This window comes from Ascaphus truei, chromosome 21 (genome assembly GCF_040206685.1).
Source record: "Ascaphus truei isolate aAscTru1 chromosome 21, aAscTru1.hap1, whole genome shotgun sequence".
Lineage (NCBI taxonomy): Eukaryota > Metazoa > Chordata > Amphibia > Anura > Ascaphidae > Ascaphus > Ascaphus truei.
In genome coordinates this window covers 3,670,873-3,685,399 of record NC_134503.1, presented here as the reverse complement: position 1 = coordinate 3,685,399, position 14,527 = coordinate 3,670,873, and the positions used below count along the sequence as shown (strand labels likewise).

General features: G+C 53.6%; 2 protein-coding genes across 2 annotated transcripts in view; one reads left to right on the top strand and one right to left on the bottom strand.

The window, feature by feature from the left end:
• The window catches only part of RIBC1 (RIB43A domain with coiled-coils 1), a 538,781-nt gene that overhangs the window by 7,125 nt on the left and 517,129 nt on the right, over positions 1-14,527 (top strand). The window lies entirely within an intron of this gene.
• The window catches only part of COL27A1 (collagen type XXVII alpha 1 chain), a 263,084-nt gene that overhangs the window by 111,158 nt on the left and 137,399 nt on the right, over positions 1-14,527 (bottom strand). The window contains 1 exon segment of the mRNA XM_075578501.1: positions 14,301-14,354. Within this exon segment, the coding sequence (XP_075434616.1) occupies positions 14,301-14,354 (54 nt within the window).

The following is a 14,527-nucleotide window of genomic DNA, read 5'->3' as shown; positions in this document are numbered from 1 at the left end:
AATTCTACGCACGGACGCAGGGACAGATATATCCGGCATTCCCGCGTGTAATTCTACACACGGACGCCGGGGTCAGATATATCCGGCATTCCCGCGTGTAATTCTACACACGGACGCCAGGGTCAGATATATCCGGCATTCCCGCGTGTAATTCTACACACGGACGCAGGGACAGATATATCCGGCATTCCCGCGTGTAATTCTACACACGGACGCCGGGGTCAGATATATCCGGCATTCCCGCGTGTAATTCTACGCACGGACGCAGGGTCAGATATATCCGGCATTCCCGCGTGTAATTCTACGCACGGACGCAGGGTCAGATATATCCGGCATTCCCGCGTGTAATTCTACGCACGGACTCAGGGACAGATATATCCGGCATTCCCGCGTGTAATTCTACGCACGGACGCAGGGTCAGATATATCCGGCATTCCCGCGTGTAATTCTACACACGGACGCCGGGGTCAGATATATCCGGCATTCCCGCGTGTAATTCTACACACGGACGCAGGGTCAGATATATCCGGCATTCCCGCGTGTAATTCTACGCACGGACACAGGGTCAGATATATCCGGCATTCCCGCGTGTAATTCTACGCACGGACGCAGGGACAGATATATCCGGCATTCCCGCGTGTAATTCTACACACGGACACAGGGTCAGATATATCCGGCATTCCCGCGTGTAATTCTACGCACGGACGCAGGGTCAGATATATCCGGCATTCCCGCGTGTAATTCTACGCACGGACGCAGGGACAGATATATCCGGCATTCCCGCGTGTAATTCTACACACGGACGCCGGGGTCAGATATATCCGGCATTCCCGCGTGTAATTCTACACACGGACGCCAGGGTCAGATATATCCGGCATTCCCGCGTGTAATTCTACACACGGACGCAGGGACAGATATATCCGGCATTCCCGCGTGTAATTCTACACACGGACGCCGGGGTCAGATATATCCGGCATTCCCGCGTGTAATTCTACGCACGGACGCAGGGTCAGATATATCCGGCATTCCCGCGTGTAATTCTACGCACGGACGCAGGGTCAGATATATCCGGCATTCCCGCGTGTAATTCTACGCACGGACTCAGGGACAGATATATCCGGCATTCCCGCGTGTAATTCTACGCACGGACGCAGGGTCAGATATATCCGGCATTCCCGCGTGTAATTCTACACACGGACGCCGGGGTCAGATATATCCGGCATTCCCGCGTGTAATTCTACACACGGACGCAGGGTCAGATATATCCGGCATTCCCGCGTGTAATTCTACGCACGGACACAGGGTCAGATATATCCGGCATTCCCGCGTGTAATTCTACGCACGGACGCAGGGACAGATATATCCGGCATTCCCGCGTGTAATTCTACACACGGACACAGGGTCAGATATATCCGGCATTCCCGCGTGTAATTCTACGCACGGACGCAGGGTCAGATATATCCGGCATTCCCGCGTGTAATTCTACGCACGGCCGCAGGGTCAGATATATCCGGCATTCCCGCGTGTAATTCTACACTCGGACGCCGGGGTCAGATATATCCGGCATTCCCGCGTGTAATTCTACACACAGACGCCGGGGACAGATATATCCGGCATTCCCGCGTGTAATTCTACACACGGACGCAGGGTCAGATATATCCGGCATTCCCGCGTGTAATTCTACACACAGACGCCGGGGACAGATATATCCGGCATTCCCGCGTGTAATTCTACGCATGGACGCAGGGTCGGATATATCCGGCATTCCCGCGTGTAATTCTACACACAAACGCAGGGACAGATATATCCGGCATTCCCCCATGTAATTCTACACACGGACGCAGGGACAGATATATCCGGCATTCCCCCATGTAATTCTACACACGGACGCAGGGTCAGATATATCCGGCATTCCCGCGTGTAATTCTACACACAGACGCCGGGGACAGATATATCCGGCATTCCCGCGTGTAATTCTACGCATGGACGCAGGGTCAGATATATCCGGCATTCCTGCGTGTAATTCTACACACGGACGCAGGGACAGATATATCCGGCATTCCCGCGTGTAATTCTACGCACGGACGCAGGGACAGATATATCCGGCATTCCCGCGTGTAATTCTACGCACGGACGCAGGGTCAGATATATCCGGCATTCCCGCGTGTAATTCTACACACGGACGCCAGGGACAGATATATCCGTCATTCCCGCGTGTAATTCTACACACGGACGCCAGGGACAGATATATCCGGCATTCCCGCGTGTAATTCTACACACGGACGCAGGGTCAGATATATCCGGCATTCCCGCGTGTAATTCTACACACGGACGCCGGGGTCAGATATATCCGGCATTCCCGCGTGTAATTCTACGCACGGACGCAGGGTCAGATATATCCGGCATTCCCGCGTGTAATTCTACGCACGGACGCAGGGTCAGATATATCCGGCATTCCCGCGTGTAATTCTACACACGGACGCAGGGTCAGATATATCCGGCATTCTCGCGTGTAATTCTACGCACGGACGCAGGGACAGATATATCCGGCATTCCCGCATGTAATTCTACACACGGACGCTGGGTCAGATATATCCGGCATTCCCGCGTGTAATTCTACACACGGACGCAGGGTCAGATATATCCGGCATTCCCGCGTGTAATTCTACACACGGACGCAGGGTCAGATCTACACACGGACGCAGGGTCAGATATATCCGGCATTCCCGCATGTAATTCTACACACGGACGCAGGGTCAGATATATCCGGCATTCCCGCGTGTAATTCTACGCACGGACGCAGGGACAGATATATCCGGCATTCCCGCGTGTAATTCTACACACGGACGCAGGGTCAGATATATCCGGCATTCCTGCGTGTAATTCTACACACGGACGCAGGGTCAGATATATCCGGCATTCCCGCGTGTAATTCTACACACGGACGCAGGGTCAGATATATCCGGCATTCCCGCGTGTAATTCTACGCACGGACGCAGGGTCAGATATATCCGGCATTCCCGCGTGTAATTCTACGCACGGACGCAGGGTCAGATATATCCGGCATTCCCGCGTGTAATTCTACACACGGACGCAGGGACAGATATATCCGGCATTCCCGCATGTAATTCTACACACGGACGCAGGGTCAGATATATCCGGCATTCCCGCGTGTAATTCTACGCACGGACGCAGGGACAGATATATCCGGCATTCCCGCGTGTAATTCTACACACGGACGCAGGGTCAGATATATCCGGCATTCCTGCGTGTAATTCTACACACGGACGCAGGGTCAGATATATCCGGCATTCCCGCATGTAATTCTACACACGGACGCAGGGTCAGATATATCCGGCATTCCCGCGTGTAATTCTACGCACGGACGCAGGGTCAGATATATCCGGCATTCCCGCGTGTAATTCTACGCACGGACGCAGGGACAGATATATCCGGCATTCCCGCGTGTAATTCTACACACGGACGCAGGGTCAGATATATCCGGCATTCCTGCGTGTAATTCTACACACGGACAGATATATCCGGCATTCCCGTGTGTAATTCTACACACGGACGCAGGGTCAGATATATCCGGCATTCCCGCATGTAATTCTACACACGGACGCAGGGTCAGATATATCCGGCATTCCCGCGTGTAATTCTACGCACGGACGCAGGGTCAGATATATCCGGCATTCCCGCGTGTAATTCTACGCACGGACGCAGGGTCAGATATATCCGGCATTCCCGCATGTAATTCTACACACGGACGCCAGGGACAGATATATCCGGCATTCCTGCGTGTAATTCTACACACGGACGCAGGGACAGATATATCCGGCATTCCCGCGTGTAATTCTACGCACGGACGCAGGGACAGATATATCCGGCATTCCCGCGTGTAATTCTACACACGGACGCAGGGACAGATATATCCGGCATTCCCGCATGTAATTCTACACACGGACGCCAGGGACAGATATATCCGGCATTCCTGCGTGTAATTCTACGCACGGACGCAGGGACAGATATATCCGGCATTCCCGCGTGTAATTCTACGCACGGACGCAGGGACAGATATATCCGGCATTCCCGCGTGTAATTCTACACACGGACGCAGGGACAGATATATCCGGCATTCCCGCGTGTAATTCTACGCACGGACGCAGGGTCAGATATATCCGGCATTCCCGCGTGTAATTCTACGCAGGGACAGATATATCCGGCATTCCCGCGTGTAATTCTACGCACGGACGCAGGGACAGATATATCCGGCATTCCCGCGTGTAATTCTACACACGGATGCAGGGACAGATATATCCGGCATTCCCGCGTGTAATTCTACACACGGACGCAGGGTCAGATATATCCGGCATTCCCGCGTGTAATTCTACGCACGGACGCAGGGTCAGATATATCCGGCATTCCCGCGTGTAATTCTACGCACGGACGCAGGGTCAGATATATCCGGCATTCCCGCATGTAATTCTACACACGGACGCAGGGTCAGATATATCCGGCATTCCCGCGTGTAATTCTACGCACGGACGCAGGGTCAGATATATCCGGCATTCCCGCGTGTAATTCTACACACGGACGCCGGGGTCAGATATATCCGGCATTCCCGCGTGTAATTCTACGCACGGACGCAGGGTCAGATATATCCGGCATTCCCGCGTGTAATTCTAAGCACGGACGCAGGGACAGATATATCCGGCATTCCCGCGTGTAATTCTACACACGGACGCAGGGTCAGATATATCCGGCATTCCCGCGTGTAATTCTACGCACGGACGCAGGGTCAGATATATCCGGCATTCCCGCGTGTAATTCTATGCACGGACGCCAGGATCAGATATATCCGGCATTCCCGCGTGTAATTCTACGCACGGACGCAGGGACAGATATATCCGGCATTCCCGCGTGTAATTCTACGCAGGGACAGATATATCCGGCATTCCCGCGTGTAATTCTACGCAGGGTCAGATATATCCGGCATTCCCGCGTGTAATTCTACGCACGGACGCCAGGGTCAGATATATCCGGCATTCCCGCATGTAATTCTACGCACGGACGCCGGGGTCAGATATATCCGGCATTCCCGCGTGTAATTCTACACACGGACGCAGGGTCAGATATATCCGGCATTCCCGCGTGTAATTCTACGCACGGACGCAGGGTCAGATATATCCGGCATTCCCGCGTGTAATTCTACGCAGGGACAGATATATCCGGCATTCCCGCGTGTAATTCTACGCACGGACGCAGGGTCAGATATATCCGGCATTCCCGCGTGTAATTCTACGCACGGACGCAGGGTCAGATATATCCGGCATTCCCGCGTGTAATTCTACGCACGGACGCAGGGTCAGATATATCCGGCATTCCCGCGTGTAATTCTATGCACGGACGCCAGGATCAGATATATCCGGCATTCCCGCGTGTAATTATACGCACGGACGCAGGGACAGATATATCCGGCATTCCCGCGTGTAATTCTACGCAGGGACAGATATATCCGGCATTCCCGCGTGTAATTCTACGCACGGACGCCGGGGTCAGATATATCCGGCATTCCCGCGTGTAATTCTATGCACGGACGCAGGGTCAGATATATCCGGCATTCCCGCGTGTAATTCTATGCACGGACGCAGGGTCAGATATATCCGGCATTCCCGCGTGTAATTCTACACACGGACGCAGGGTCAGATATATCCGGCATTCCCGCGTGTAATTCTACGCACGGACGCAGGGACAGATATATCCGGCATTCCCGCGTGTAATTCTACACACGGACGCAAGGGACAGATATATCCGGCATTCCCGCGTGTAATTCTACACACGGACGCAAGGGACAGATATATCCGGCATTCCCGCGTGTAATTCTACACACGGACGCCGGGGTCAGATATATCCGGCATTCCCGCGTGTAATTCTACGCACGGACGCAGGGACAGATATATCCGGCATTCCCGCGTGTAATTCTACGCACGGACGCAGGGTCAGATATATCCGGCATTCCCGCGTGTAATTCTACGCACGGACGCAGGGTCAGATATATCCGGCATTCCCGCGTGTAATTCTACACACAGACGCAGGGACAGATATATCCGGCATTCCCGCATGTAATTCTACGCAGGGACAGATATATCCGGCATTCCCGCGTGTAATTCTACGCACGGACGCAGGGTCAGATATATCCGGCATTCCCGCATGTAATTCTACACACGGACGCCAGGGACAGATATATCCGGCATTCCTGCGTGTAATTCTACACACGGACGCAGGGACAGATATATCCGGCATTCCCGCGTGTAATTCTACGCACGGACGCAGGGACAGATATATCCGGCATTCCCGCGTGTAATTCTACACACGGACGCAGGGACAGATATATCCGGCATTCCCGCATGTAATTCTACACACGGACGCCAGGGACAGATATATCCGGCATTCCTGCGTGTAATTCTACGCACGGACGCAGGGACAGATATATCCGGCATTCCCGCGTGTAATTCTACGCACGGACGCAGGGACAGATATATCCGGCATTCCCGCGTGTAATTCTACACACGGACGCAGGGACAGATATATCCGGCATTCCCGCGTGTAATTCTACGCACGGACGCAGGGTCAGATATATCCGGCATTCCCGCGTGTAATTCTACGCAGGGACAGATATATCCGGCATTCCCGCGTGTAATTCTACGCACGGACGCAGGGACAGATATATCCGGCATTCCCGCGTGTAATTCTACACACGGATGCAGGGACAGATATATCCGGCATTCCCGCGTGTAATTCTACACACGGACGCAGGGTCAGATATATCCGGCATTCCCGCGTGTAATTCTACGCACGGACGCAGGGTCAGATATATCCGGCATTCCCGCGTGTAATTCTACGCACGGACGCAGGGTCAGATATATCCGGCATTCCCGCATGTAATTCTACACACGGACGCAGGGTCAGATATATCCGGCATTCCCGCGTGTAATTCTACGCACGGACGCAGGGTCAGATATATCCGGCATTCCCGCGTGTAATTCTACACACGGACGCCGGGGTCAGATATATCCGGCATTCCCGCGTGTAATTCTACGCACGGACGCAGGGTCAGATATATCCGGCATTCCCGCGTGTAATTCTAAGCACGGACGCAGGGACAGATATATCCGGCATTCCCGCGTGTAATTCTACACACGGACGCAGGGTCAGATATATCCGGCATTCCCGCGTGTAATTCTACGCACGGACGCAGGGTCAGATATATCCGGCATTCCCGCGTGTAATTCTATGCACGGACGCCAGGATCAGATATATCCGGCATTCCCGCGTGTAATTCTACGCACGGACGCAGGGACAGATATATCCGGCATTCCCGCGTGTAATTCTACGCAGGGACAGATATATCCGGCATTCCCGCGTGTAATTCTACGCAGGGTCAGATATATCCGGCATTCCCGCGTGTAATTCTACGCACGGACGCCAGGGTCAGATATATCCGGCATTCCCGCATGTAATTCTACGCACGGACGCCGGGGTCAGATATATCCGGCATTCCCGCGTGTAATTCTACACACGGACGCAGGGTCAGATATATCCGGCATTCCCGCGTGTAATTCTACGCACGGACGCAGGGTCAGATATATCCGGCATTCCCGCGTGTAATTCTACGCAGGGACAGATATATCCGGCATTCCCGCGTGTAATTCTACGCACGGACGCAGGGTCAGATATATCCGGCATTCCCGCGTGTAATTCTACGCACGGACGCAGGGTCAGATATATCCGGCATTCCCGCGTGTAATTCTACGCACGGACGCAGGGTCAGATATATCCGGCATTCCCGCGTGTAATTCTATGCACGGACGCCAGGATCAGATATATCCGGCATTCCCGCGTGTAATTATACGCACGGACGCAGGGACAGATATATCCGGCATTCCCGCGTGTAATTCTACGCAGGGACAGATATATCCGGCATTCCCGCGTGTAATTCTACGCACGGACGCCGGGGTCAGATATATCCGGCATTCCCGCGTGTAATTCTATGCACGGACGCAGGGTCAGATATATCCGGCATTCCCGCGTGTAATTCTATGCACGGACGCAGGGTCAGATATATCCGGCATTCCCGCGTGTAATTCTACACACGGACGCAGGGTCAGATATATCCGGCATTCCCGCGTGTAATTCTACGCACGGACGCAGGGACAGATATATCCGGCATTCCCGCGTGTAATTCTACACACGGACGCAAGGGACAGATATATCCGGCATTCCCGCGTGTAATTCTACACACGGACGCAAGGGTCAGATATATCCGGCATTCCCGCGTGTAATTCTACGCACGGACGCAGGGACAGATATATCCGGCATTCCCGCGTGTAATTCTACGCACGGACGCAGGGTCAGATATATCCGGCATTCCCGCGTGTAATTCTACGCACGGACGCAGGGTCAGATATATCCGGCATTCCCGCGTGTAATTCTACACACAGACGCAGGGACAGATATATCCGGCATTCCCGCATGTAATTCTACGCAGGGACAGATATATCCGGCATTCCCGCGTGTAATTCTACGCACGGACGCCGGGGTCAGATATATCCGGCATTCCCGCGTGTAATTCTACGCAGGGACAGATATATCCGGCATTCCCGCGTGTAATTCTACGCACGGACGCCGGGGTCAGATATATCCGGCATTCCCGCGTGTAATTCTACGCAGGGACAGATATATCCGGCATTCCCGCGTGTAATTCTACGCACGGACGCAGGGTCAGATATATCCGGCATTCCCGCGTGTAATTCTACGCAGGGACAGATATATCCGGCATTCCCGCGTGTAATTCTACACACGGACGCAGGGACAGATATATCCGGCATTCCCGCGTGTAATTCTACGCACGGACGCAGGGTCAGATATATCCGGCATTCCCGCGTGTAATTCTACGCACGGACGCAGGGACAGATATATCCGGCATTCCCGCGTGTAATTCTACACACGGACGCAGGGTCAGATATATCCGGCATTCCCGCGTGTAATTCTATGCACGGACGCAGGGACAGATATATCCGGCATTCCCGCGTGTAATTCTACACACGGACGCAGGGTCAGATATATCCGGCATTCCCGCGTGTAATTCTACGCACGGACGCAGGGACAGATATATCCGGCATTCCCGCGTGTAATTCTACACACGGACGCAAGGGACAGATATATCCGGCATTCCCGCGTGTAATTCTACACACGGACGCAAGGGACAGATATATCCGGCATTCCCGCGTGTAATTCTACACACGGACGCCGGGGTCAGATATATCCGGCATTCCCGCGTGTAATTCTACGCACGGACGCAGGGACAGATATATCCGGCATTCCCGCGTGTAATTCTACGCACGGACGCAGGGTCAGATATATCCGGCATTCCCGCGTGTAATTCTACGCACGGACGCAGGGTCAGATATATCCGGCATTCCCGCGTGTAATTCTACACACGGACGCAGGGACAGATATATCCGGCATTCCCGCATGTAATTCTACGCAGGGACAGATATATCCGGCATTCCCGCGTGTAATTCTACGCACGGACGCCGGGGTCAGATATATCCGGCATTCCCGCGTGTAATTCTACGCAGGGACAGATATATCCGGCATTCCCGCGTGTAATTCTACGCACGGACGCCGGGGTCAGATATATCCGGCATTCCCGCGTGTAATTCTACGCAGGGACAGATATATCCGGCATTCCCGCGTGTAATTCTACGCACGGACGCAGGGTCAGATATATCCGGCATTCCCGCGTGTAATTCTACGCACGGACGCCGGGGTCAGATATATCCGGCATTCCCGCGTGTAATTCTACGCACGGACGCAGGGTCAGATATATCCGGCATTCCCGCGTGTAATTCTACGCACGGACGCAGGGTCAGATATATCCGGCATTCCCGCGTGTAATTCTACGCAGGGACAGATATATCCGGCATTCCCGCGTGTAATTCTACGCACGGACGCAGGGTCAGATATATCCGGCATTCCCGCGTGTAATTCTACGCACGGACGCAGGGTCAGATATATCCGGCATTCCCGCGTGTAATTCTACGCACGGACGCAGGGACAGATATATCCGGCATTCCCGCGTGTAATTCTACGCACGGACGCAGGGACAGATATATCCGGCATTCCTGCGTGTAATTCTACGCACGGACGCAGGGTCAGATATATCCGGCATTCCCGCGTGTAATTCTACACACGGATGCAGGGACAGATATATCCGGCATTCCCGCGTGTAATTCTACGCACGGACGCCAGGATCAGATATATCCGGCATTCCCGCGTTTAATTCTACGCAGGGACAGATATATCCGGCATTCCCGTGAGTAATTCTACGCACGGACGCAGCGTCAGATATATCCGGCATTCCCGCGTGTAATTCTACACACGGACGCCAGGGTCAGATAAATCCGGCATTCCCGCGTGTAATTCTACGCACGGACGCCGGGTTCAGATATATCCGGCATTCCCGCGTGTAATTCTACGCACGGACGCCGGGGTCAGATATATCCGGCATTCCCGCGTGTAATTCTACACACGGACGCAGGGACAGATATATCCGGCATTCCCGCGTGTAATTCTACACACGGACGCAGGGTCAGATATATCCGGCATTCCCGCGTGTAATTCTACGCACGGACGCAGGAGCAGATATATCCGGCATTCCCGCGTGTAATTCTACACACGGACGCAGGGTCAGATCTACACACGGATGCAGGGACAGATATATCCGGCATTCCCGCGTGTAATTCTACGCACGGACGCAGGGTCAGATCTACACACGGATGCAGGGACAGATATATCCGGCATTCCCGCGTGTAATTCTACACACGGACGCCGGGGTCAGATATATCCGGCATTCCCGCGTGTAATTCTACACACGGACGCAGGGACAGATATATCCGGCATTCCCGCGTGTAATTCTACACACGGACGCAGGGTCAGATATATCCAGCATTCCCGCGTGTAATTCTACGCAGGGACAGATATATCCAGCATTCCCGCGTGTAATTCTACGCAGGGACAGATATATCCGGCATTCCCGCGTGTAATTCTACGCACGGACGCAGGGTCAGATATATCCGGCATTCCCGCGTGTAATTCTACGCACGGACGCCGGGGTCAGATATATCCGGCATTCCCGCGTGTAATTCTACACACGGACGCAGGGTCAGATATATCCGGCATTCCCGCGTGTAATTCTACGCACGGACGCAGGGTCAGATATATCCGGCATTCCCGCGTGTAATTCTATGCACGGACGCAGGGTCAGATATATCCGGCATTCCCGCGTGTAATTCTACGCACGGACACAGGGACAGATATATCCGGCATTCCCGCGTGTAATTCTACGCACGGACGCAGGGACAGATATATCCGGCATTCCCGCGTGTAATTCTACGCACGGACGCAGGGACAGATATATCCGGCATTCCCGCGTGTAATTCTATACACGGACGCCAGGGACAGATATATCCGGCATTCCCGCGTGTAATTCTACACACGGACGCAGGGACAGATATATCCGGCATTCCCGCGTGTAATTCTACACACAGACGCAGGGTCAGATATATCCGGCATTCCCGCGTGTAATGCTACGCACGGACGCAGGGTCAGATATATCCGGCATTCCCGCGTGTAATTCTACGCACGGACGCCAGGATCAGATATATCCGGCATTCCCGCGTTTAATTCTACGCAGGGACAGATATATCCGGCATTCCCGCGTGTAATTCTACGCACGGACGCAGGGTCAGATATATCCGGCATTCCCGCGAGTAATTCTACGCACGGACGCAGGGTCAGATATATCCGGCATTCCCGCGTGTAATTCTACACACGGACGCCAGGGTCAGATAAATCCGGCATTCCCGCGTGTAATTCTACGCACGGACGCCGGGTTCAGATATATCCGGCATTCCCGCGTGTAATTCTATACACGGACGCCGGGGTCAGATATATCCGGCATTCCCGCGTGTAATTCTACACACAGACGCAGGGTCAGATATATCCGGCATTCCCGCGTGTAATTCTACACACGGACGCAGGGTCAGATATATCCGGCATTCCCGCGTGTAATTCTACGCACGGACGCAGGGACAAATATATCCGGCATTCCCGCGTGTAATTCTACGCACGGACGCCGGGTCAGATATATCCGGCATTCCCGCGTGTAATTCTACACACGGACAGATATATCCGGCATTCCCGTGTGTAATTCTACGCACAGACGCAGGGTCAGATATATCCGGCATTCCCGCGTGTAATTCTACGCACGGACGCAGGGTCAGATATATCCGGCATTCCCGTGTGTAATTCTACACACGGACGCAGGGACAGATATATCCGGCATTCCCGCGTGTACTTCTACACACGGACAGATATATCCGGCATTCCCGCGTGTAATTCTACGCACGGACGCCGGGTCAGATATATCCGGCATTCCCGCGTGTAATTCTACACACGGACAGATATATCCGGCATTCTCGCGTGTAATTCTACGCACAGACGCAGGGTCAGATATATCCGGCATTCCCGCGTGTAATTCTACGCACAGACGCAGGGTCAGAGATCCAATATCTTGTTCTCAGAATATGAAATAAAAATGATAAAGTCAAATGGATAAGATATGGCATCATTTACATAAACGATATTTATCTCACACACGCAGAACACAAAACTGATGAGTTTTCCGCTATGCGGATAAAGGTGCAGTTCCGCCTGCTCTTTTTGTGTACCTCAATATTTATTTATTTTTTAAACATAAATAGGAAGCAGGGATCCCCTGAGCTGAACCCCACTAATATCAGCTCCTGAGACACCCCTGAGACACAGGGGGAAGATACTGCCGGTAGCATCCCATCCAATGGCGTTTATATCTCACGCATTTTGCGGGCCCGAAAGGACCCGAGCGATGCAGAGCTTTACACAACCAGGAGATAAATGCCGGTACCTTCCCCGGTTAGTATCTCAGCATCCATGGGGTCCCCTGCTTCCCCCCTACATGGTACAAGGAGCAGCTCAGCAAATAAAAACGCTAACTGTAAACAAAGCCACAGAGTGTGGAGCAGCGGATCCTGGTTCAATTCCCGGTGTCGGCTCCTTGTGACCTTGGGCGAGTCACTTTATCTCCCTGTGCCTCAGGCACCGAACACATAGATTGTAAGCTCTGCGGGGCAGGGACCTGTGTCTGTCAAAATCTTACATACCGTGCTGCTTTGGGTCCCATTGGGAGACAAGCACAATATAAAATAAAGGTATGATTTTTGCACGAAGAAAGGGAAGCGAGAATAAAAGGCGCTAATAATGAGTACCGCGGGCACCCTGCATTGTAAAGAACGTGCGCCGACAAAGGTGATCACTTTCCCCCCCGGAGCGAAACCCTCCTGCGGAGCCTGGGGGGGCGGACGAGCCCTTTTGACGCTCCACGTACTGATGGACGTCGGAAAGCAAGATGTGGGATTTAGGACATATTTCAGGATCTCCCCGACACTGCCCCCTTTCATTTCAGTCCCACTTCCCCGTGCCGCCTTCAGAAGCAGAAGGAAAAAAACCCCCGCACCTCGTTCGGATGCCAGAGAAGTGTTTACTGCCGCGTGTGACTTACTCACGCCGGCCCAGAAATGGAAAATTGTGGGGGGTTTTTAAAGCCACTGAAATAAACATTTCCTCTTATTTCTCCTGGCAGCTGCTGCGGCCGTGTGAGCAGGTCCTTGTTCTAGAGGGGAGGGGGGTGCGGGGGGGGGGGGGGGGCCCTGAGGGGTCGAATAGGTGCTACGGGGGGCATCCTTAACAGTGGGCTGGATGCTCTTATTTGGGGGGTAGCAGAGTTCAGGGGAGAGTGAGGCCAGCGAGCCAATAATAATAACAGCATGTCTCTGTATAGCGCTGCTAGTTTTACGTAGCGCTATACAGAGACATGTTGCAGGCACAGGTCCCTGCCCCGCGGAGCTTACAATCTAAGTGTTTGGTGCCTGAGGCACAGGGAGATAAAGTGACTCGCCCAAGGTCACAAGGAGCCGACACCGGGGAATTGAACCAGGTTCCCAAAACTCAGTGCCAGTCAGTGTCTTTCCTCGCCGAGCCGCTCCGAAACCGCGAGCTTGCGGTTTAAACTGCGACACAAACCGCGAAGAGGGTTAAATAACCGCAGAGCCAAAATCAGCACAGGGCAAAGGGTCTTTACCGTCAATCTCGGCGGTGCCGAGGCACAGGAAGCGGGCACCTGCGGGGACTCTTACCTTGGTACCTGCTAGGCCGGGCCCTCCCAGTGGTCCATCAGGGCCTCTGGCACCCTGAAAAAGAGGAGAGTGAAGACGCAGGATGAGAAACGAACAGCAGGTGTCTCCCTCGTGCTGCTCAAGGCATCGCTCTCCGATGTCCAAGTCAAAAGCCCCCTTGTCCTGCTATCCTCCCACTTACAACCTCGTCGCCTAACCCCCCCCCCCGCCCCCTCCTCCCCAGCCCC